The sequence below is a fragment of the Kogia breviceps genome, chromosome 7 (assembly GCF_026419965.1).
Source record: "Kogia breviceps isolate mKogBre1 chromosome 7, mKogBre1 haplotype 1, whole genome shotgun sequence".
NCBI classification, from domain to species: domain Eukaryota; kingdom Metazoa; phylum Chordata; class Mammalia; order Artiodactyla; family Physeteridae; genus Kogia; species Kogia breviceps.
Window position 1 is genome coordinate 31,155,497 of NC_081316.1, and position 22,518 is coordinate 31,178,014.

The following is a 22,518-nucleotide window of genomic DNA, read 5'->3' on the forward strand; positions in this document are numbered from 1 at the left end:
TTGTGACCACATAGTGGGGTGGGATAGGGAGGGAGACGCAAGAGGGAGGAGATATGGGGATATATGTATATGTATAGCTGATTCACTTTGTAATAAAGCAGAAACTAATACACCACTGTAAAGCAATTATACTCTGTAAAGCTGTTAAAAAAAAAATCTCACCAATAGCTAAGTTTATTTTTCTTTTCGTTTTTGTTTTGCCTCTGTTCTTTAGCCCTGAAGAGTCTGCAACCATATTGTGTCACAACAAAATGGTAACTTGTCATGGGATTTTAAGGTAACTTTAAAAAAAATTGTTGTATTTAGCCCATTTATATTTAATGTCATTATTGATAAGGTCATGTTTATATCTACAATCTTACCATTTATTTTCTCTTTTTTCTTGAATTTTATTATATTTTATTTTTTATAAAGCAGGTTCTTATTAGTTACCCATGTTATACATATTAGTGTATGTATGTCAATCCCAATACCCCAATTCATCCCCCCCATCCCACTGCTTTTCCCTCTTTTTGTCCATACGTTTGTTCTCTACATCTGTGTCTGATTTCTGTATTGCAAACTGGTTCAGCTGTACCATTTATTTAGATTCCACATATATGCTTTAATATATGCTATTTGTTTTCTCTTTCTGACTTCACTCTGTGCAAAAGCTTTTAAGTTTCATTTGTTCCCATTTGTTTATTTTTGGTTTTATTTCTATTACTCCAGTGGGTGGGTCAGAAAAGATCTTGCTGTGATTTATGTCAAAGTGTGTTCTTCCTATGTTTTCCTCTAGGAGTTTTATAGTGTCCAGTCTTATATTTTGGTCTTTAATCCATTTTGAGCTTATTTTTGTGTATGGTGTTAGGGAGTGTTCCAATTTCATTCTTTTACATGTAGCTGTCTAGTTTTCCCAGCACCACTTATTGAAGAGACTCTCTTTTCTCCATTATATATCCTTGCCTCCTTTGTCATAGTTTAGTTGGCCATAGGTGCATGGGTTTATCTCTCGGGTCTCTATCCTGTTCCATTGATCCATATGTCTGTTTTTGTGCCAGTACCATACTGTCTTGATTACTGCAGCTTTGTAGTAAAGTCTGAAGTCAGGGAGTCTGATTCCTCCATCTCCGTTTATTTCCCTAAAGACTGCTTTGGCTATTCTGGTCATTTGTGTCTCCATACAAATTTTAAGATTTTTGTTTGAGTTCTGTAAAAAAATGCCATTGGTAATTTGATAGGGATTGTGTTGAATCTGTAGATTGCTTTGGGTAGTATAATCATTTTCACAATATTGTTTTTTCCAATCCAAGAACATGGTATATCTCTCCATCAGTTTGTATCACCTTTTATTTCTTTCATCAGTGTCTTATATTTTTCTGAGTATAGGTCTTTTACCTTAATAGGTAGGTTTATTCCTAGGTATTTTATTCTTTTTTTGCAATGGTGAATGGGATTGTTTCCTTAATTTCTCCCTCTGATCTTTCATTGTTAGTGTATAGGATTGCAAGAGATTTCTGTGCATTAATTTTGTATCCTGTAAATTTACCAAATTCATTTATTAGCTGTAGTGGTTTTTTGGTGGCATCTTTAGGATTATCGATGTATAGTATCACATCATCTGCAAATAGTGACAGTTTTACTTCTTCTTTTCCAGTTGTATTCCTTTAATTTCTTTTTCTTCTCTGATTGTCATGGCTAGGACTTCCAAGATTATGTTGAATAATAGTGGCAAGAGTGGACATCCTTGTCTTGTTCCTGATCTAGAGAAATGCTTTCAGTTTTTCACAATTGAGAATGATGTTTGCTGTGGGTTTGTCGTATATGGCCTTTATTATGTTGAGGCAGTTCCCACTGTTTGCCCACTTTCTGGAGAGTTTTTATCATAAACGGGTGTTGAATTTTGTCAAAAGCTTTTATTGCATCTATTGAGATGATCATATGGTTTTTATTCTTCAAGTTGTTAATATGGTGTATCACATTGACTGATTTGCATATATTGAAGAATCCTTGCAGCCATGGGATAAATTCCACTTGGTCATGGTGTATGATTTTTTAATGTGTTGTTGGATTCTGTTTGTTAGTATTTTGTTGAGGATTTTTGCATGTATATTTATGAGTGATATTGGTCTGTAATTTTCTTTTTTTGGTAGTATCTTTGTCTGGTTTTGGTATCAGGGTGATTATGGCCTCATAGAAGGAGTTTGGGAGTGTTCTTTCCTCTTCAATTTTTTGGAAGAGTTTGAGGAGGATGGGTGTTGGCTCTTCTCTAAATGTGTGATAGAATTCTCATGTGAAGCTATCTGGTCCAGGGCTTTTGTTTGTTGGAAGATTTTTAATCACAGTTTCAATTTCCTGACTTGTGATTGGTCTGTTCCTATTTTCTCTTTCTTCCTGGTTCAGTCTTGTAAGGTTATACATTTCTAAGAATTTGTCCAGTTCTTCCATGTTGTCCTTTTTATTGGCATAGAGTTTCTTTTGTAGTCTCTTATGATGCTTTGTATTTCTGTGGTGTCCATTGTAACTTCTCCTTTTTCATTTCTAATTTTATTGATTTGAGTCCTCTCCCTCTTTTTCTTGATGAGTCTGGCTAATGGTTTATCAATTTTGTTTATCTTCTCAAATAACCAGCTTTTAGTTTTATTGATCTTTGCTACTGTTTTCTTTGTTTCTATTTCATTTATTTCTGCTTTGTTCTTTATGATTTCTTTGCTTCTACTAACTTTGGGTTTTGTTTGTTCTTCATTCTCTAGTTCCTTTAGGTGTATGGCTAGTTTGTTTATTTGAAATTTTTCTTGTTTCTTGAGGTAGGATTGTATTGCTATAAACTTCCCTGTTAGAACTGCTTTTGATGCATCCCAGAGGTTTTGGATTATTGTATTTTCATTGTCATTTGTCTCTAGGTATTTTTGATTTCCTCTTTGATTTCTTCCCTGATCTCTTTGTTATTTAGTAATATATTGTTTAGCCTCCATGTGTTTGTGTTTTAAACGTTTTTTTCCCTGTAATTGATTTCTAATCTCATAGTGTCATTGTCAGAAAAGATGCTTGATATGATGTCAATTTTCTTAAATTTACCAATGTTTGATTTGTGACCCAAGAAGTGACCCATACTGGAGAATGTGCCATGTGCACTTGCGAAGAAAGTGTAATCTGCTGTTTTTGGATGGAATGTCCCATAAAAATCGATTAAATATATCTGTTCTGTTGTGTCATTTAAAGCTTGTGTTTCCTTATTAATTTTGCCTGGATGATCTGGCCATTGGTGTGAGGTGTTAAAAGTCCCCCACTATTATTTTGTTACTGTTGATTTCCTCTTTTATAGCTGTTAGCATTTGCCTTATGTATTGAGGTGCTCCTATGTTGGGTGCATATATATTTAGAATTGTTATATCTTCTTCTTAGATTGATCCTTTGACATTATGTAATGTCCTTCCTTGTCTCATGTAACATTCTTTATTTTAAAGTGTATTTTAACTGATATGAGTATTGCTACTACAGCTTTCTTTTGATTTCCATTTGCATCGAATATCTTTTTCCACCCTCTCACTTTCAGTGTGTATGTGTCCCTAGGTCTGAAGTGGGTCACTTGTAGACAGCCTATATATGTGTCTTGTTTTTGTATCCATTCAGCTAGCCTGTGTCTTTTGGTTGGAGCATTTAATGCATTCACATTTAAGGTAATTATTGATATCTCTGTTCCTATTACCATTTTCTCAATTGTTTTGTTTTCTTTTTTGTAGGTCCTTTTCTCCTCTTGTATTTCCCACTTAGAGAAGCTCCTTTAGCATTTGTTGTAGAGCAGGTTTGGTGGTGCTGAATTCTCTTAGGTTTTGCTTGTTTGTAAAGCTTTTGATTTCTCCATTGAATCTGAATGAGTTCCTTGCTGGATAGAGTAATCTTGGTTGTATGTTTTCCTTTCATCACTTTAAATATATCGTGCCACTCCCTTCTGGCTTGTAGAGTTTCTGCTTAAAAATCAGCTGTTAACCTTATGGGAGTTCCCTTGTATGTTATTTGTTGTTTTTCCCTTTTTGCATTTAATAATTTTTCTTTGTCTTTAATTTTTTTCAACTTGTTTACTATGTATCCCAGTGTGTTTCTCCTTGGGTTTTCCTGCCTGGGACTCTTTGCTTCCTGGAGCTGGGTGGCTATTTCCTTTCCCGTGTTAGGGAAGCTATTGACTACAATCACTTCAAATATTCTCTCAGGTACTTTCTCTCTCTGTTCTCCTTCTGGAACCCCTATAATGTGAAAGTTGGTGTGTTTAATGTTGTCCCAGAGGTCCCTTATGGTGTCTTCATTTCTTTTCATTCTTTTTTTTTTTTTTTTCCTGTTTTGAAACAGTGAATTCCATAATTCTGTCTTCCCGGTCACTTATCTGTTGTTCTGCCTCAGTTATTCTGCTATTGATTCCTTCCAGTGTTTTTTTGTTTTTGTTTTTGTTTTTTCATGTTACGCGGGCCTCTCACTGTTGTGGCCTCTCCGGTTGTGGAGCACAGGCTCCAGACGCACAGGCTCAGTGGCCATGGCTCACGGGCCCAGCCGCTCCACGGCATGTGGGATCCTCCCGGACCAGGGCACCAACCTGTGTCCCCTGCATCTGCAGGCAGACTCTCAACCACTGCGCCACCAAGGAAGCCCTCTAGTGTATTTTTCATTGCAGTTATTTTATTGTTCATCTCTGTTTGTTGGTTCTTTAATATTTCTAGGTGTTTGTTCTTTAATTCTTGTAGGTTTTTGTTAAACATGTCTTGCATCTTCTTGATCTTTGCCTCCATTCTTTTTCCGAGGTCCTGGATCATCTTCACTATCATTATTCTGAATTCTTCTTCTGGAAGTTCACCTATCTCCACTTACTTTAGTTGTTTTTCTGGGATTTTAGCTTGTTCCTTCATCTGATACATAATTGTCTGCCTTTTCATTTGGTCTATCCTTCTGTGAATGTGGTTTTTGTTTCACAGGCTGCAGGATTGTAGTTCTTCTTGCTTCCACTGTCTACCCTCTAAGTTAACTTTTAAACAGTGAAAGCTGTCCTGTTAAAACTGGGACTCTCAGGAGGTATTTTATCTTTTTCCCACCTCAATGACCTACCTCTCAGGGTATGTTATTCTGAACTAGGATTTATTTTTGACATCTGTCTTTCTCTCACACCGTCATTCAATTTGTCATGAAAATATGCTGTTTTGATATGCAAAATATATCCCCAAGCAGACCCTTCTCCATACTGCTGCTATCGCCACCTGGACCACTCATGTTCAAGTTACCCTCATCTCTAACCTCTGGTCATGTAGGAGCTTCCAAGATGGTCTTCCTGCTCCTGCCCTTGCTCTTATACACTATATTCAGCACAGCAGCCATGGTGATCCATTTAAAATGTAAATGACTTTATATAAATATAGATGCCTCTCTTTTGGTCAAAATCTTCCAGCAAGCCCTTATTTCACTAAGAATTAAACCTAATGTTATTACAATGACTAGTAAGGCTCTATATAAATTTACCCCCACCTGGCCTCCTTTTGTAATACTATCCCCCCATTGGCCTCATTGCTGTCCCTTGAACACACCAAGCATCTTCTTAGGGTTATCCTAGGAACTTTGCTCTAACTGCTCATCTTCTGAACAAACTCCCTCACTCTTTTGAGTTTTTGCTCAAATATCACCTACTCAGTAAAGCTTATCCTTGACACACTATTTAATGATACAAATTTTATCTTCCTTAAGTCTTTGGCTCTACAGATTCCCCTATCTTGCCTTACTTTTCCTTTTTTTCTTAAGCACTTAAAATGTTTTAACATTCATTGCAATTTACTCATATATTTTAAAATTCCTAATTCTCCCTTCCCCTATTAGAAAGTAAGCTACATGAAGGCAGGAATCTTTGTTTTGTCCACTGATGTATCCCAAGCACCAAGAAGAGTGACTGGCCTCAGTAAATATTTGTTAAATGAATAAATGAAGATCATATGTGTATATAATAAAGCTGAGTTAGTATACTGAGGACTTGATTATTTATTAAATGAGTTTATTTTCATATTATTTGGTTATTTCTCCTAAAAGAAGAATACAAACTCAGTTATAAAATTGGAAACACCCCAGCATTCATTAACTGAGGTTGGATTAAATAAAACATGTCCTAGAAACACAATGTAGGATAATTCTCATATAACAGAATAAATGTGTGGCCCTTGTAGATACTTGAAAAATTATTGTGAAATAATGTTAAAAGAAAAAAGAACACGAAACATTCTGTGTAGCAAACATATGAGTTTTTGGCATCAGTCTGAGGAGATGTCACTGTTTCATTCTCAGCCTTTGTGGTTCAGGTGAGGCTGACCTTACTCCAGAGACGAACATGTGATCCAGGGACAGCCAGTCAGAATTCTCTGGCTTCCTAGCCATGGTGATTGCTTCCAGTATAGACTTGAACACATGTTGAGCAGCGAATCTACATCTTTGTGTTAGCTATTAGGAAATAAGTGTTTTCTGTGTGCTGTGATTACCAGCTCTAATAACAATGAAAACTTGGAGCTTCTATTGATTATCTTTGAAAATGTAACCAACACAGAGGATATGTTGGCTAAGAGGTGAAGGAAAAAAAGAAATCAATATCAGATGATATTTTTAAACTCCTGGACCTACCTAATTTGAGTTATATTTTTTTCACTTCGGAAAGGGTTCTGATTAGCATACAATCACACTGATTATAACTCTGTAGAACTTATATTTTTAAAATGAAGTATACGTGAAGTCTTAGTTACTTTTCTTATATTGATTAAGAACAGGGATTTGATAAAGAATTTTTTTAATGGTGAAAGTGTTCTTTTTTCATCTTTCATTCAATAATTGGATTAAACAGTTAATAAAAACTAAAGCTCAGGAGTTAACTGAATTTTTCTGTTGTTTAAGCTTTAGGTTAATGAAGACTTTGCTGTCAACAGTTTTACTGCTCTGACAAATTTAGAAACAGTACTTACTCTATAATTTTGTGTTTGGATTGTACGGAGAAATCGCAGTAATCCACTCCAATGTCTGTAAAGTCCACAAAGGTGGAGGACAGAATCTGGAATGCCCAAGGATTTTTTTCTTTGAGCTTTTGGCATACGTTAAATCCATCTACAATTTCTGAATCACCCCCAGTGACTGTTTGCTTTATGCAGTGCAGAAGCTGAACCTATGAAAAGAAACAGAGAACTGTGTTTTAAAATGGTATGCACTTAACATTTTTACAGTTTTAAGGAAAGATTCATAAAAGTAATTGAAGTAAAATCAGCAAACCTTTTATATCTGTCTCTTTGGTGACAACAGAGAAAGAGGTTAGGGAGAAAAAGTTGCTTGTAATCAATAATTTATAGTTCAAACATTGTTACAGTTGAAGACAAGGGCACAGGCATATAATGTTCATTAGTAAACAAAAGGCACAGATCATAAGAGCAGTGATCTTTTTTTTTTTTTTTTTTTGCGGTATGCGGGCCTCTCACCGCTGTGGCCTCTCCCACTGCGGAGCACAGGCTCCAGACGCGCAGGCCCAGCGGCCACGGCTCACGGGCCCAGCCGCTCCGCGGCACGTGGGATCCTCCCGGACCAGGGCATGAACCCGCGTCTCCCGCATCGGCAGGCGGACTCCCAACCGCTGCGCCACCAGGGAAGCCCAAGCAGTGATCTTTTGAGTGAGCACTCTGTGTTGACTTTACAGAGGAGGTGGGATTTAACATGGGCAAAGGAGGATGGATAAAATTTTGAATACATAGAATGGAATGGCAAGAACTAACCAGGTGGCAGTGTTGATGGGTATGCAAAAATGCATACTTCACTGGGTCTCAAAAAGTTTGGCTGCAGTAGAGGGTCACAACTGGGAATAGTAGATCCAGCTGGAAAGGTAATTTAGGATTTCATCAGGGAGAGTCTGGAATGTCAGATGAAAGATATTGGACTTTCTTGTGCACAGAAGGGAATTGTCAAAGTCTTTTGAATATGGAAGTAATGTAGTCAAGACTGAGTTGGAAATTATTAGTCTAGTGGTGTTGACAAGAGATACATTTTTTAAGGGCGGGAACTAGTGAGAGAGTAACTACTTGAGAATCTAATGCAGTTGTTCACGCATAATGATAAGGGAATGAGGAAGGATGTGGCTATGGAGATGAATAAGATACACTGGGAATGAGAAACCAAAAGGAGTGTTAGTTACTTTTACTAAGAGTTAGGGAAAAATGTTTAACATTATTTCATTTTGAAAAACTAAATGTAGTAATGTTTTAACAATATTCTTTTGAATGGAGTTGATTTGTTTTCCTCGGTTATATGATTGTTTTTGGTAAGTCAGCATGGGTGGGTGATTTTGAATACCTAAATTTTTAATACCTAAATTTAGACAGTAATTTTTCTACTTAAAGAAACTAACACTATAAACTAAAACTTCCTCTTTACTGAATAAAATAAAAATAAAAGCCAGTGTCTGACAGTTCTTGTAGAAAGGAAGAGGCAAATATGATCAAATACTCAGACTAGGGGGATATCAGTATAAGTGGCGAAAATATCTATTTGGCTTGGTTATCTCTGTAGATGGCTAGGGCAGTGCTGTCCATTAGAACTTTCTGTGTTGATGGAAATGTTCTTCTGTGCTGCCCAATATAGTAGTAGTCCCTAGTCCTATACAACTACTGTGCACTTGAAATGTGGTTAGTGTGACTTAATTAGCTTAAATTACAATGTAAACAATCATAGGTTACTAGTGACTACTATATTGGATAGTGCAGATCTAGAACACAAATTCTGCCTCCTCCCAAGTCCACACAAAATTTCTCAATATTTAAAATTTTATACATACTTGATCTTAAATTATGATGTTATAATGCATATTTATTAATTCCTCACAACAGTCCTTAGAATTCGATAATTTCATGTCCATTATATAGATGAAGAAACTGAGAGTCAGGTGTAAACACTGGCCAGCTGGTAAGAACTCTGCTAATACATGGCAAAGCTAATGTTCAAATCTCAGCCTATTTGCTTCAAAGTCCTCATACAGCAAGTTCCTTTCCTGTAATAGAAGTCCCTTTATAGTACTCGTACTAATTTGGTATTATGTGGTGTGTGTGTTTATATGTTTTGTAAACTTAAACTTCCATTACGGGTTGATAATACCTTGTTTTCTGTTATTAGGAGATAACTGATCTAAATGAGTAATGGTTCAGTCCTTAAATTGATGCCATTTTTTTTAAAGTTTGAAAAAATATGTACATAAGCTGACCAAGTCATTGTAGAGAATTATCTCACCGCCAGGGCAATGAGAGGTGAAACAGCATGATTAAAAAGAAGATGAAATGGAAATATCAAACTCAAGTCTTCCAAACTCCAAGAAGGCAAAGCAATAGCATAACTTTTTCTTTGGGAGAATCTAAGTGTTCTTTAAATTCTTTTATACTCTGCCATAATGAAGTCACAGAATTTTGCAAATACAAATCTTAAAAAAAAAAAGGTGAGCTGATGTATTTTACATGTGGCAAGGCCAACTAATAATCTTCTTTTGTACATTTACATTTTAATGCCATCTTATGAAAGAAAAAAGATGATGGAGCCAGACAATACTTTCATCGTGAATTCAAAAGGTAAATATACGCCTGATGTGTATAAAACCCAATTTGATGTCATGTAAATCACTCAGAACCAAAAATATTTTCTTTTTAAATGTTACTTTATGGCAGCATGTGACTTTTGGCCCAGACAAAGACAGTGAAGGAAGCAACATCTGTGTTTCATTAAAGATGTCTCCTTATCCTCCCGCGCGTGTTTGAAATTGATCAAACTGAACTCTCAACAGGTAACTCATTATCCAGATCATTTCATCTGTACTGAAAAGAGCATTGATTTATTTTATTTGTTGTAAAAGAGCTCAAACTTTGGTTCAATCCCTGATAATTCAAAATGGAAATTTAAACAATAGCACAAGCAGGTGGCTACATTTTATTCATTATTTTACCAGAATCTAGACATTTCAGGAATCATTTTTTATTTAAAAATCTCCAATCAGATCACTTAGATTTGGATATTGCACTTGCTGGTAGAGATAGGTACAATTTTGTGGCATTTTAAAACCTCTTTTTGGCATATTTATTAAGTCTCTATTACATGCAAGGTGCTGGGTTAAGTCTTGAAATTTATGGAAGTATAAGATTCAATTCCTGTATTTCAAGAGTTTGTAATATATGACAGTGTCTATAAATAATCAACATTTTATAGAAATTATGGTAATTAGAAAGTCCAACTCAAGATCCCTATGGTGTGGTGAAAAAACTTGATGGAGGTCTGGTTTCAAGTTCAAGTTCCCTATTAATCAGATGTCACCCTGTGAAAATATTTAACCATGCCGGGTGCCATTTCGTCATTTAACATAAAAAGACATGATGGCTCCTGTCTACCTTAAAGGAATTCTAAGAGGCATCAAATAAAACAATATAAGTAAAAATGCTTTGAAAGAATATACAATGCAGAAAAAAATAATATAAAATGCTATGAAAATGTCAAGCCTTATACTTCAGGGACATTTATGAAGTCATTTAATCACTTTTCCATAGGCTTTCAATTTTAACCCCCAAACAAACATAAACTCATAAAAAACAGATAATTTAAAAATTCAAATAGAATCTAGTTTTCTAGTCTAATTTTTAAAAATTTTATTCCATTTAACTTCTCCGACCTGTCTTTGGCAGATGAACTGAGCTGATTAGTTTGGCTTTTAACCCTCAGGGTTTTAGAAAATTTCTGGACCACATTTAAAACAAATCACATTGTGTGACTTCCCCTCAATCCCTACCCAAAAAGGTGACTATTGAGGGTCCTTTCACTGTCGTCATTTAGTTCAGAGAAATCATGTGGTGTTTTACAATCAACAAACTAATTTAAAACATGTGAAGTCAAATACTAGACTAGCTTAGTTAATACTGATGAGGACAATGGATAACAAAGGCACAGGGAAAACGTGGCCAGTCAATATGATGAAAAACACAGGAATTTTGATTTTCCCCCATTTCACCTTCATTAGCTAGAGAACTGCCCCAAATTTCCATTTACCTTTGAAGATATAAATTTCTGTGTGGCTATTTCATTTAGTCTCATTTAGCTCTAAAAATAGGAACAAAATACCCTTTTCAAAGGTAGTTTCCTGACCATTTATTTCTTGGTTTAACAAAATGATGCTTTTGTAAAAATGTAGCTGATTTAGTAAAATGGTAATTTTGTAACAATGTCGTGGAAGAGGAGGCTTCCAGAAAATCTGGAGGATTTGTGGTTCCATGGTGAACGTCTCCCTCCTCAGTGAAGTGTCTAATAGCTGGGAGAGTAGATGATTTCCACAAACAGCCAGGGTTATTCTGCTTTTTGTCTTCACACTCCTTTGTAGTACATCTTTGCAGCTTCTCCCATAAAAGGGGGCCTCTACTTCCTCACCCCTTGAATCTGGGCTAAACTTATGACCTGCTTTGACCAATAAAACATGGCAGAGATGACATTCTGCTGATTGAGGGGAGAGGATGACAGATCAGACGGAGCAGGGGCAAGTCATCTCAGCTACCACTTAGGTCAACCAGTCCCTAGCAGACTCAGCAGCCGCAGAACTACCCAGCTGAACATAGCGCAAATTGTAAAAACATGAGCTAAGTAAATGGCTGTTCTTTTAAGCTGTGAAGTTATGGAGTGGGGTGTTTTTTTGTTTTTTGTTTTTTGGGGTTTTTTTTTGCAGCAATAGGTAACTGATATGAATGGTGGCCATGTGACTTTGTGGGAAAACCTCTACATTGTGTTCCCTGGTTTTATTTTCTCTGTTAACTCTTTTGGGAATGGTAAATGTGCAAAAAGACCTCAAGGTGTACCACTGTGGTAAAATGTCTTGGCAAAGCAACAAATGCCAATAGTTATTTCCAGGGAGAAATGAAGAAATGTAAAAAACAAACAAACAAACAAAGAAAAACATGAAAATCTTCTATTCCTTGGGAATATGAGGCTATTCAGGATTTAAGTACAGAGATTTTCTGAGTTTGGATTGGGTTTGATCTACATGAGACAAATTAGCTAATGAAACATATAATCTTCTAGGCTCAAAATGCAGGAGGATATTAGTCCTTGGCCTGCCTTGTGGAAAATATGTCGAGGCTCACCTTACCCCAGGTGGATGATGGAGAGCTGGATAATCAGTGTGAAAGCTTAGCTTCCCAGTTGTGTAAGCCACATTGTTTGCGTCGATTTTGTCTTGCACTTGCCACGTGTGTCTGTAAAATACAAGAAACGTGTTTAAACAGTTGTCACTAAGCCAGAGAAAAGGTGTTAGAATGAACTTGAGACATGGGGCAAATGGTAACTTCATTTTATGAAATAATTACTATAATGACTATGAGTCAGGAAAAGAGTATGACCTTTCTTTGTCCAAAGTAACTGTTTCAGATTCAGCATCTCCTCATTTCTCTTCTCTCCAAAAAAGAGTGAAGAATTTATAAAGAGGTGTATATGGGTGTAGGTTATGTTTTTTAATAGCTTAATGCATTTGAAAAAAATGATTTATTGAGGCAAAATTTATAGAACATAAAATGAACCACTTTAAAGTGAACACTTCAGAAGCATTTAGAACATTTACAATGTTGGTAACCAACACCTCTTTCCATCTAGTTTCAAAACACTTCCATCACTCCAAACTAAAACCTTTTACCCATTAAGCAGTTTCTTCCCATTCTGTCCTCTTCCCAGTCTCTGGCAAACAACAATCTGCTTTCTAGCTCTATGGATTTACCTCTTTTGGCTATTTAATGTAAATAGAATCATACAATATGTGACTTCTTGTGTCTGGCTTTTTTGACATAACATAATATTTTTGAGATTCATCCATGTTGTAACATGTATCAGTACTTCATTCTCTTTTATGGTTGAATAATGTCCTATTGTATGGATATACAACAGTGTGTCTATCCATTCATCATTTGATGGACATTTGCACTGTTGCTACTCTTTGGTTATTATGAATATTGCTGGTTTGAACATGTGAACATGTTCAAGAACACGCATTTATTTGAATAACTGTTCTCAAAATTTTGGGGGGGTAATACTTAGAAGTGGAATTATGGGATTGTGTCATAATTATATCTTTAACTTTTTGAGGAACCACCAAATTGCTTGCCACAACAGCTGAGCCATTTTACATTCTCACCAGCAATGTGCGAGGGTTCCAATTTCTCCACTTCCTCACTATACTTGTTGTCTGTTGTTTGTCTTTTTAAAATTATTTATAGCCATCTTAGTGGGTGTGAAGTGGTAGCTTGTGGGTTTGATTCGTGATATCCTAATGACTAAAGATGTTGAGCAACTTTTCATGTGCTTGTTGGGCATTTGTATATCTACTTTAAAGAAATGTATTCAAGTATTTTTCCCATTAAAAAATTTTTTTTTTTTTGTTAAGTTGTAAGAGTTCTTTATATATCTGAGATACTAGATTCTTAGATAAGTGATTTGCAAATATTTTTGCCTCTTCTGTAGGTTGTCTTTTCATTTTCTTGGAATGTCCTTTGATGTTCAAAAGTTTTAAATTTTGATGAAGTCCTATTAATTTATATTTGTTGCTGTTTTTGGTGTTCTATGTATGAATCCACTGCCTAATTCAAGGTCACGAATATTTACCCTTATGTTTTCTCTTAAGGATTTAGTGGTTTTAGCTCTATAATTGATCCATTTGGAATTTTTTTTTTATAAGTGGTGTAAGAGGTCCCAGTTCATTCTTTTGTATGTGGGTATACAGTTGTCCTAGTACCATTTGTTGAAGAGAGTATTCTTTCCCCATTGAATGGTTTTAGCACCCTTTTAAAAAAATCAATCGGCTATAGATATATGGGTTTATTTTTGCACTTTCACTTATATTCCATTAGTCTATATGTCTATCCTTATCCCAGTACCACAATATTTTGATTACTGTTGATTTGTAGTAAGTTTTAAAATCAGGAAGGTTAAGTCCCCCAACTTTGTTCTTTTCAATATTGTTTTGGCTATTCAGAACCCCTTGAAATTTCCTATCAATTTGAGGATTGGATTTTCCATTTATGCAAAAAGGCCATTGGAATTTTGTCAAGGACTGCATTGACTCTGTAGCCCACTTTGGTTAGTATTGATATCTTTAACTATATTATGTCTTACAATTCATGAATATAGGATGTTCTTCCATTTATTAGATCTTCAATTTCATTCAGCAACATTTTGTAGTTTTCATTTTACAAGTCTTTCACCTCCTTGGTTAAATTTATTCATAGGTATTTTATTCTTCTAGATGCTATTGTAAATGGAATTGTTTTCTTAATTTCCTTTTCAGACTGTTCATTACTGATATAGATAAAACAACTGACTTTTCTGCATGGATCTTGTATCCTCCAACTTTGTTGCATTCATTTATTAGCTCCAGTAACTTTTTTGTGCATTCTTTTGGGTTTTTTACATACAGGATCATGTCATCTGGGAAGAGAGATAGATTTACTTCTTCCTTTTGGATGCCTTTATTTCTATTTTTTGCCTAATTGCTCTTGTCGAAACTTCTAGTACAATGTTGAATATAAGTGGTTAAAAAAAAACTAGCATTCTGTCTTATTCCTGATCTTAGGGAGAACTTAATGAATTTTTAATTACACTCTTGTAACTTCACTCAGATCAAGAAACAGAACTTTAAGCTCAAACATATGCCCTGTCCCAGTCACCATCCTTTCTCTCTTCTCTAGAATAACCATGACCATGGCTTCTACATTTATCATTTCTTTGCATTCCTTTACATTTTTATTCCCTGAATGTGTATCCTAAGACACTATGTTTAATCTTGCCCATTAAAAACAATTGTTATGTCTTTTAAGTCTCTTAATCTACATGTTTCTCTTCCAGCCTATTCTTCTTACAATTTATTATTTGAAGAAGTTAGTGAATTTGCCCTATAGAGTTCCTCACAGCCTGGACTTTGCAGATTGCGTACTCATGGTGTAGTTCAACATGTTCCCTGTCCTCTGTGTTTCTGGAAAAGTGGCAGCTAAATGCAGAGGCTTGGACAGACTCTCTTTGACAAAAGTATAGATGTGATTGTGTTCTTTTATTACAAGGCACAGAATATCTAGATGTCTTTCTTTTTGTGATATCTGTTGCTTGTGCTCAATGGCTAGACCCACTAATTCATTGGGGATTCCAAATAGTGAAATACCAAATTAATAATTTCTTTTTTATTTATCAGTTGGAATACTTTTTAAAAGATTCATTTTCCCTCATCTACTATTTGTTTACTCCATATAATACATTAAATAGGGATGATGAGATAAATGCTTGATTCTTTCCTTTATTTACCATTTTGCTATGTAATGGGTTAGTTTTCTACCACTCCAAGATGAATAATAAGTTTTTAAAAAAGTAACATCATTGATGAAAATGGATTAAAATTAAACAGAGGTAATGGTTTCATAACATTGCCAATGTACTAAATGACAGAGAAATGCACATGTTAATATGGTTAATTTTATGTTATGTGAATTTTACCTCTATTACTAAAAAATAGCTTGACTTAAACGTTATAAAAAGTTAATTAAAAAAATAACTAGAGATTACTTGCAAGTCTGTGGCAAGAGAAGCAACCGTTATTCAGATTTTGTAAGGCTTTTCCTTGGAAGATTGAAACAATAGGTAATTGGAAGGAAGCTGTGTCTCAAAATAAACCAAAGCTGATTTGAAAAGGTTTCACTATACATGCATGCCATTTTATTGCTGTTATAATGTCTATTTGTTAATATATGTTCATATTAAGTCATTTTCAATAAATATATATTGAAAAAAGACTATTCTATTCCAGGTATTGTTTTAGCATTAGTAATATAGTAGGGAACAAAAAGGACAAACAAGTAATCATCAAATCTAATATCAGATAGAGATAAGTGCTATAAAGAAAATAAAGCAAGGTAAGGAGATAAGGTTTGGGGCCAGGAGAACATCATGGTGGAAATGATGCTTTGGCAGGTACTCTAGAAAGAGCTGAAATTTTTCATAGAAACCTGAATTAAATAAGGGAAGGAGAAATGTGCATGTCTGAGAGATGTATTTGAGGCAGAGGAATCTGAAATGAAAATGTTGGGCTTCTTCCCCATTCTCTGGGACTGAGAATGAAACTAGCTATTTTGCTCTGTTTTTTTTTTTTTTTTTGTTTGTTTGTTTTCATTTAAATTTAGGGTGGAAAGCCTGGTATATCTTTCATTAAAATTAAAGAGCCATCCATATGTGGGCATGAACTGGAAAGAGACCTAGTGAAAGGAGAAAATGGTATGTATAGCCTGCTGCAACTCAAGTATGAGTCAGGCAATCCATTATACTGTTGTGACTATAGCCAAGAAATACATGTTCTCTATGAAGTTCATGTCACTTCATGGTCCATATATAATACAGATTCAGACTATTGTCAACATCAGCATTCCAAGAATAATCTACATATAGGAAGGGATTTAAGGATACAAAAAGAGTAATTTCATTAAATTATAGAATATATAATGTCTTCTAAGAGGATGATGCTCTTAACACTGTCAGGAGGAAATGATTTTATTTAGATTTTCTGTCCAAGAGTGATGATGGTTTTGCTTTGATCCATCTACATTCTCCTTCCTGGTTCATCCTATGATCAAGGGTAAATGAACTGAGTTTTGCTGTGGCCAAGAGCTGGCTGAGATTCAAGGTGCAAGCTTTAGGCAGGGAACAGATCTTTTCTTTGACACTAACTGGCTTCTACAGGGATGGGGCTTGTGACTTGGCTTCTTCAAAGCAGTTCTCCAGCCCTCTGAGCTAACTGGCAGGGGATGGTAAACATTTTATAGCCCTAAAGTGTCTTAGGCACAGTATGGGATGTATAGCCTAAAAGTCTATGCTCACACATAATGATAAATCCCAGGAAAGGAGTTTGCCAGTTCCAATCATAAAACATTCTCTTAATAGTTATAGCATAAGTCTGGAAAAATCTTAGAAATGTCATTTGATTTACCTTTCTACCTCCTTATAGAAATGAGTCATGCCAGGAAGGCTGCTGTTGATTGTCTATGACTCTAAGCTTTCACTTATCCTTCTCATATCCAAATCTCCAATAAAACATAGCAGAAATAAATGCAAGCATGATCCATTGGCCTGTGTAGAAAGCATTTTTTAAAAGCCTGCTTGTGGGGCCTTAGTGAGATTAGGGTATACTTACATGCACCTCTTATTAGTGACATATTCTTAGGTTGTTCTAAGAAAGGAAACAACTCAAGCAGATTATCAGGAGCTGTCATGCAACAGAGGTGCAGAGCCAGATTGTTCTAAAGCTGAAGAAGCAGGCTCAGTATAGCATCTAAATCTGATGGCGTAGACTTGCTTGGAATTGTACTGGGGCAGGTAATTGTCACTGTACAAATAATACTGCTTTTGCCAAAGACATTATTAAACAAGCCTAAGTATTTTCACTGAGCTATTCATGTCATTCTCAACACTTAATTAAAACTTTCCCTTTTTTTCCTCACCTATTCAAGAGTTTTGTCAAAAGCTTCTGTACATTAAAATCATGATGTTAAGGTAGCACTGTATTTCATGGAATTGGTTTGAATGCTAATTTATTAGATTCACCTTAATCTAGATGGCCAGTCATAGATACCATGGTATTTCATGATATTAATAGTGTTTTGTGACAAATTTGAATCCTTCAGTATTTATGGAATGCTGAAATTTTGTTTTCACTAGATTTTTTCTTTATACACTGGGTGATAGATTTTATACTCTTTTGGTTAGTGGCTCACACTTGGAAAATCATGCTGAATTTATTTGTAATCTTTTTCTTTTTTGAAGTACTATTTATATGAAAAGATGTTCTAAACCTGCAACCTGGATTTATTGTCCCCAGCAGCTACAACCTCCAATGTTGACCTGCTGCAAACTCTTATTGTCAGATATAAGAAAGAAAGCCTTTTTTGAACATCATTACTTATCCCATTGTATCGAAAACGTAATGTTCATATCTTATTTTTATTTTTTAAGTTTTAACATGGAAAATGGTCTCCTAGCTAAAATAAACCAAAAAATTTTATAGTTAACCATCTAAAGGAATACCATATTGCTTATTATTTCTAATTATAGTTGTGATGCTTCCACATTTGACTTGCTAGATGCAGTCACTCATCAGACATCCAGATATTTATTTTTCCATTATCATTTATTAGACACATACAATGGGCCAGGAACTGAGGATGCAGAAGTGAATAAAATAGACATGGTACTTACACTTCATGGAACTTACAGTCTATGCGGAAGACATATTAGTGTGATTTATCTTCCAAAGCTAACGTACAAGGTGTTATGAGAGTAAAGAAGTGACAGTCTGGTGGAGACCTGAAGATTGAGTAGGATTTACTTAGAAGGGTAAAGGGCATTACAGGCAGAAAAAATAGCTTGTGAGAAGGTCCAGTGGAGGGAAAAAATATGGTCTATCAGAGGATGTGAGAGATGGTCAACCGGACTGGAGCAAGGAAGATTTGCTCAATGGTTATTCTTGGCTTCCCTTCAAATTTCTGCTTCCCTATAGCCCTGTAAAGTCTTACAAAAAAAAATCTCAGGGCTTCCCTGGTGGCTCAGTGGTTGAGAGTCCGCCTGCCAATGCAGGGGATACGGGTTCGTGCCCCGTTCTGGGAGGATCCCACATGCCGCGGAGCGGCTGGGCCCGTGAACGATGGCCGCTGAGCCTGCGTGTCTGGAGCCTGTGCTCCGCAACGGGAGAGGCCACAACAGTGAGAGGCCCGCGTACCGAAAAAAAAAAAAAAAAATCTCATTACAGCAGGGAACTGAACAGCTCCATAAAACATAAAGATATGAAGTAAACAAGGAGGATTCTGGAATGTTGGTGGTGACAAAGTTCTTAATCTCTCTGAATTCTCTCTGCAAGACATCTAGAGTAAAAACCCCCAAACTCAGTAATAATATCTAATCAAAATTAGGTGACAAAATATTTCCATGAACCCCCAAAATGAGTGAGTATAGAGGTGGGCCTTCCAAAGCAACTGTGTAGGAGGAAGCAGAGGGAAGCAACTAGATATCTGATGGACCTGAAAAATTCCCAAATTACTGACAGATATTCAGTAGGGCAATTTGAGAATGGTAATTAAATCTGGGAGGGGATTTTCACATTCCACTATAGCTGAATACAAGAGGTCTATGGTAAGGAGTTGGAATAGTCTGGGCTCCATGAAATCTAAAAACTTACCAAATTCCCTTCCATGATAAAGCGTCCTTCTGAGAAAAAGATCCTATGTTGAGCGTTACAGGGACAAAGGAAAAAGGTCTAGATGAAAGTAAAGGAGAAGGACTGGGAGGTCTTAGATCGTTATCATCCATAATTTTGAAATATAGCTTAAAACCATAACTTATAAAAGGTTTCTGAATCACATCTCCCTTTAATAATTAAGAAAACACATTTTATATAAAGATAAGCGACATACAAATGATTAAGGTTTAGTCTCATAGTTAATTTTTTAAAAGAGAAAGAATAAATAGTGAAATAGCACACCTACAGAAAATACATGATAGAAGGATATGCCCCTAAACGATGAAAAATATATTTTTTCTATTTCTAACTTCTATTTTCTATTTATAGCTACTTCTAATGAATCCAGAAGACTTTGGTACAATATACGAAAGAATAACTTACATAAGAAGCAGAAACTCAAAAATGGGATGATATACTCAGAAAAGAAAAAAAAAATTAAAAATCATTAGAAAATGAAGACTAAATTAGAAGGAATACAAGATCAAATAAGCATAACAAATAATGCCTTTGGATGACTAGAGGATGAAAGGCAGGAAAATTTAAATGTAAAAAAAAAAAAAAGAAAGAGATAGGGGACCTTCAGGATGGCCTGAGGAGTAAGATGTGATCACCTTCCTTTCCAAAAATACATCAAAAATACATCTACACGTGGAACAGCTCCTACAAAACACCTACTGAATGCTGGCAGGGGACCTCAGACTTCCCAAAAGGCAAGAAACTCCCCACATACCTGGGTGGGGCAAAAGAAAAATAGAAAAAATAGACACAAAAAAATAGGAACGGGACCTGCACCTCTGGGAGGGAGCTATGAAGGAGGAAAAGTTTCCACACACTAGGAAGCCCCTTCACTGGCAGAGACAGGGGGAGGGTGGGAGGGAACTTCAGAGCCATGGAGGAGAGTGCAGCAACAGGTTTGCAGAGGGCTAGGCGGAGAGATTCCTGCACAGAGGATCGGTGCCGACCAGCACTCACCAGCCTGAGAGGCTTGTTTGCTCACCCACCGGGGTGGGCGGGGGCTGGGAGCTGAGGCTCGGGCTTCGGTGGCATCTTAGGGAGAGGTCTGTCAGCACAAACACAGCCTGAAGGGGGCTAGTGCGCCACAGCTAGCTGGGAGGGAGTCTGAGAAAACGTCTGGAACTGCCTAAGAGTCAAGAGACCATTGTTTTGGGGTGTGTGAGATGTGTGAGGGCATTCCTTCCCCGAGTGCCCACAGAAGGCAGAGCACCGCCTAAATGAGCTCCAGGGATGGGCGTGAGCTGCGGCTATCAGTGCAGACACCAGAGATGGGCATGAAACGTTAAGGTTGCTGCTGCAGCCACCAAGAATCCTGTGTTCAAGCACAGGTCACTATTCACACCTCCCTGCCTGGGAGCCTGTGCAGCCCACCACCGTCAGGGTCCCGTGATCCAGGGACAACTTCCCCGGGAGAACACACAGCATGCCTCAGGCTGTTGCAACATTATGTTAGCCTCTGCTGCTGCAGGCTTGCCCCACATTCTGTAGCCTTCCCTCCCCCGGGCCTGAGTAAGCCAGAGCCCCCAAATCAGGTGCTCCTTTAACCCCCTCCTGTCTGGGCAGAGAATAGATGCCAGAGGGTGACCTACATGCAGAGGCAGGGCCAAATCCAAAGCTGAACTCCCAGAGTTGTGCGAACAAAGAAGAGAGAGGGAAACTTCTCCATGCAGCCTCAGAAGCAGGGGATTAAATCTCTACAATTAACTTGAGGTACCCTGCATCTGTGGAATACCTGAACAGACAACGAATCATCCCCAAATTGAGGCAGTGGACTTTGGGAGCAACTGTAGACTTGGGGTTTGCTTACTGCGTCTAATTTGTTTCTGGTTTTATGTTTATCTTAGTTTAGTATTTAGAGCTTATTCTCATTGGTAGATTTATTTATTGATTTGGTTGCTCTCTTCCTTTTATATATATATATATATATATGTATATGTTTTTCCTTTTTCTCTTTCTGTGAATGTGTATCCAAATGTTTCTTTGTGTGATTTTCTCTGTATAGGTTTGCTTTTACCATTTTTCCTAAAGTTATGTCTGTCCATTTCTTTTAGTATAGTTTCTAGTGCTTGTTATCATTGCTGGATTTGTTTATTGGTTTAGTTGCTCTTTTTTTAAAATTACTTTTTTATTTTTAAAATTTTAATTATATATTTTTAAATTTTAATAACTTTATTTTATTATTTTTTCTTTCTTTTTTTTCCTCCCTTTTGTTCTGAGCTCTGTGGCTGAGAGGGTCTTGGTGCTCCAGCCAGGTGTCAGGCCTGAGCCTCTGAGGTGGGAGAGCAGAGTCCAGGACATTGGACCACCAGAGATCTCCCAGCCTCATGTAATATCAACTGGCAAGAGCTCTCCCAGAGATCTCCGTCTCAACACTAAGACCCAGCTCCAATCAACGACCAGCAAGCTACAGTGCTGGACATCCCATGCCAAACAACTAGCAAGACAGGAACACAACCTGACCCATTAGCAGAGAGGCTGCCTAAAATCATACTAAGTTCACAGACACCACAAAACACACCACTGGGCACAGTCCTGCCCACCAGAAAGACAAGATCCAGCCTCATCCACCAGAATACAGGCACTAGCCCCCTCCACCAGGAAGCCTACACAACACACTGAACCAACCTTACCCACTGAGGGCAGACACCAAAAACAATGGGAACTACAAACTTGCAACCTGCTAAAAGTAGACCCCAAACACAGTAAGTTAAGCAAAATGAGAAGACAGAGAAACAACAGCAGATGAAGGAGCAATGTAAAAACCCACCAGACCAAACAAATGAAGAGGAAATAGGCAGTCTACCTGAAAAGAAAGACTATTACAAGAGACAAAGAAGGACACTACATAATGATCAAGGGATCAATCCAAGAAGGAGATATAACAATTGTAAATATTTATGCACTCAACATAGGAGCACCTCACTACATAAGGCAAATATTAACAGCCATAAAAGGGAAAATCTACAGTAACACAATAAGAGTAGGGACTTTAACACCCCACTTTCACCAATGGACAGATCATTCAAAATGAAAATAAATAAGGAAACACAAGCTTTAAATGACACATTAAACAAAATGTACTTAATTGATATTTATAAGACATTCCATCCCCAAACAACAGAATACACTTTCTTCTCAAGTGCTCATAGAACATTCTCCAGGATAGATCATATCTTGGGTCACACATCAAGCCTTGGTAA

General features: G+C 36.6%; 1 protein-coding gene across 1 annotated transcript in view; it reads right to left on the bottom strand.

The window, feature by feature from the left end:
* BBOX1 (gamma-butyrobetaine hydroxylase 1) overlaps positions 1-22,518 on the bottom strand; it is a 69,439-nt gene that overhangs the window by 12,730 nt on the left and 34,191 nt on the right. The window contains exons 4-5 of the mRNA XM_059070751.2: positions 12,137-12,242; positions 6,957-7,153 (exon numbers count right to left, since the gene is read on the bottom strand). Of these exons, the coding sequence (XP_058926734.1) occupies positions 6,957-7,153; positions 12,137-12,242 (303 nt within the window). The remainder of the gene's footprint in view (positions 1-6,956; positions 7,154-12,136; positions 12,243-22,518) is intronic.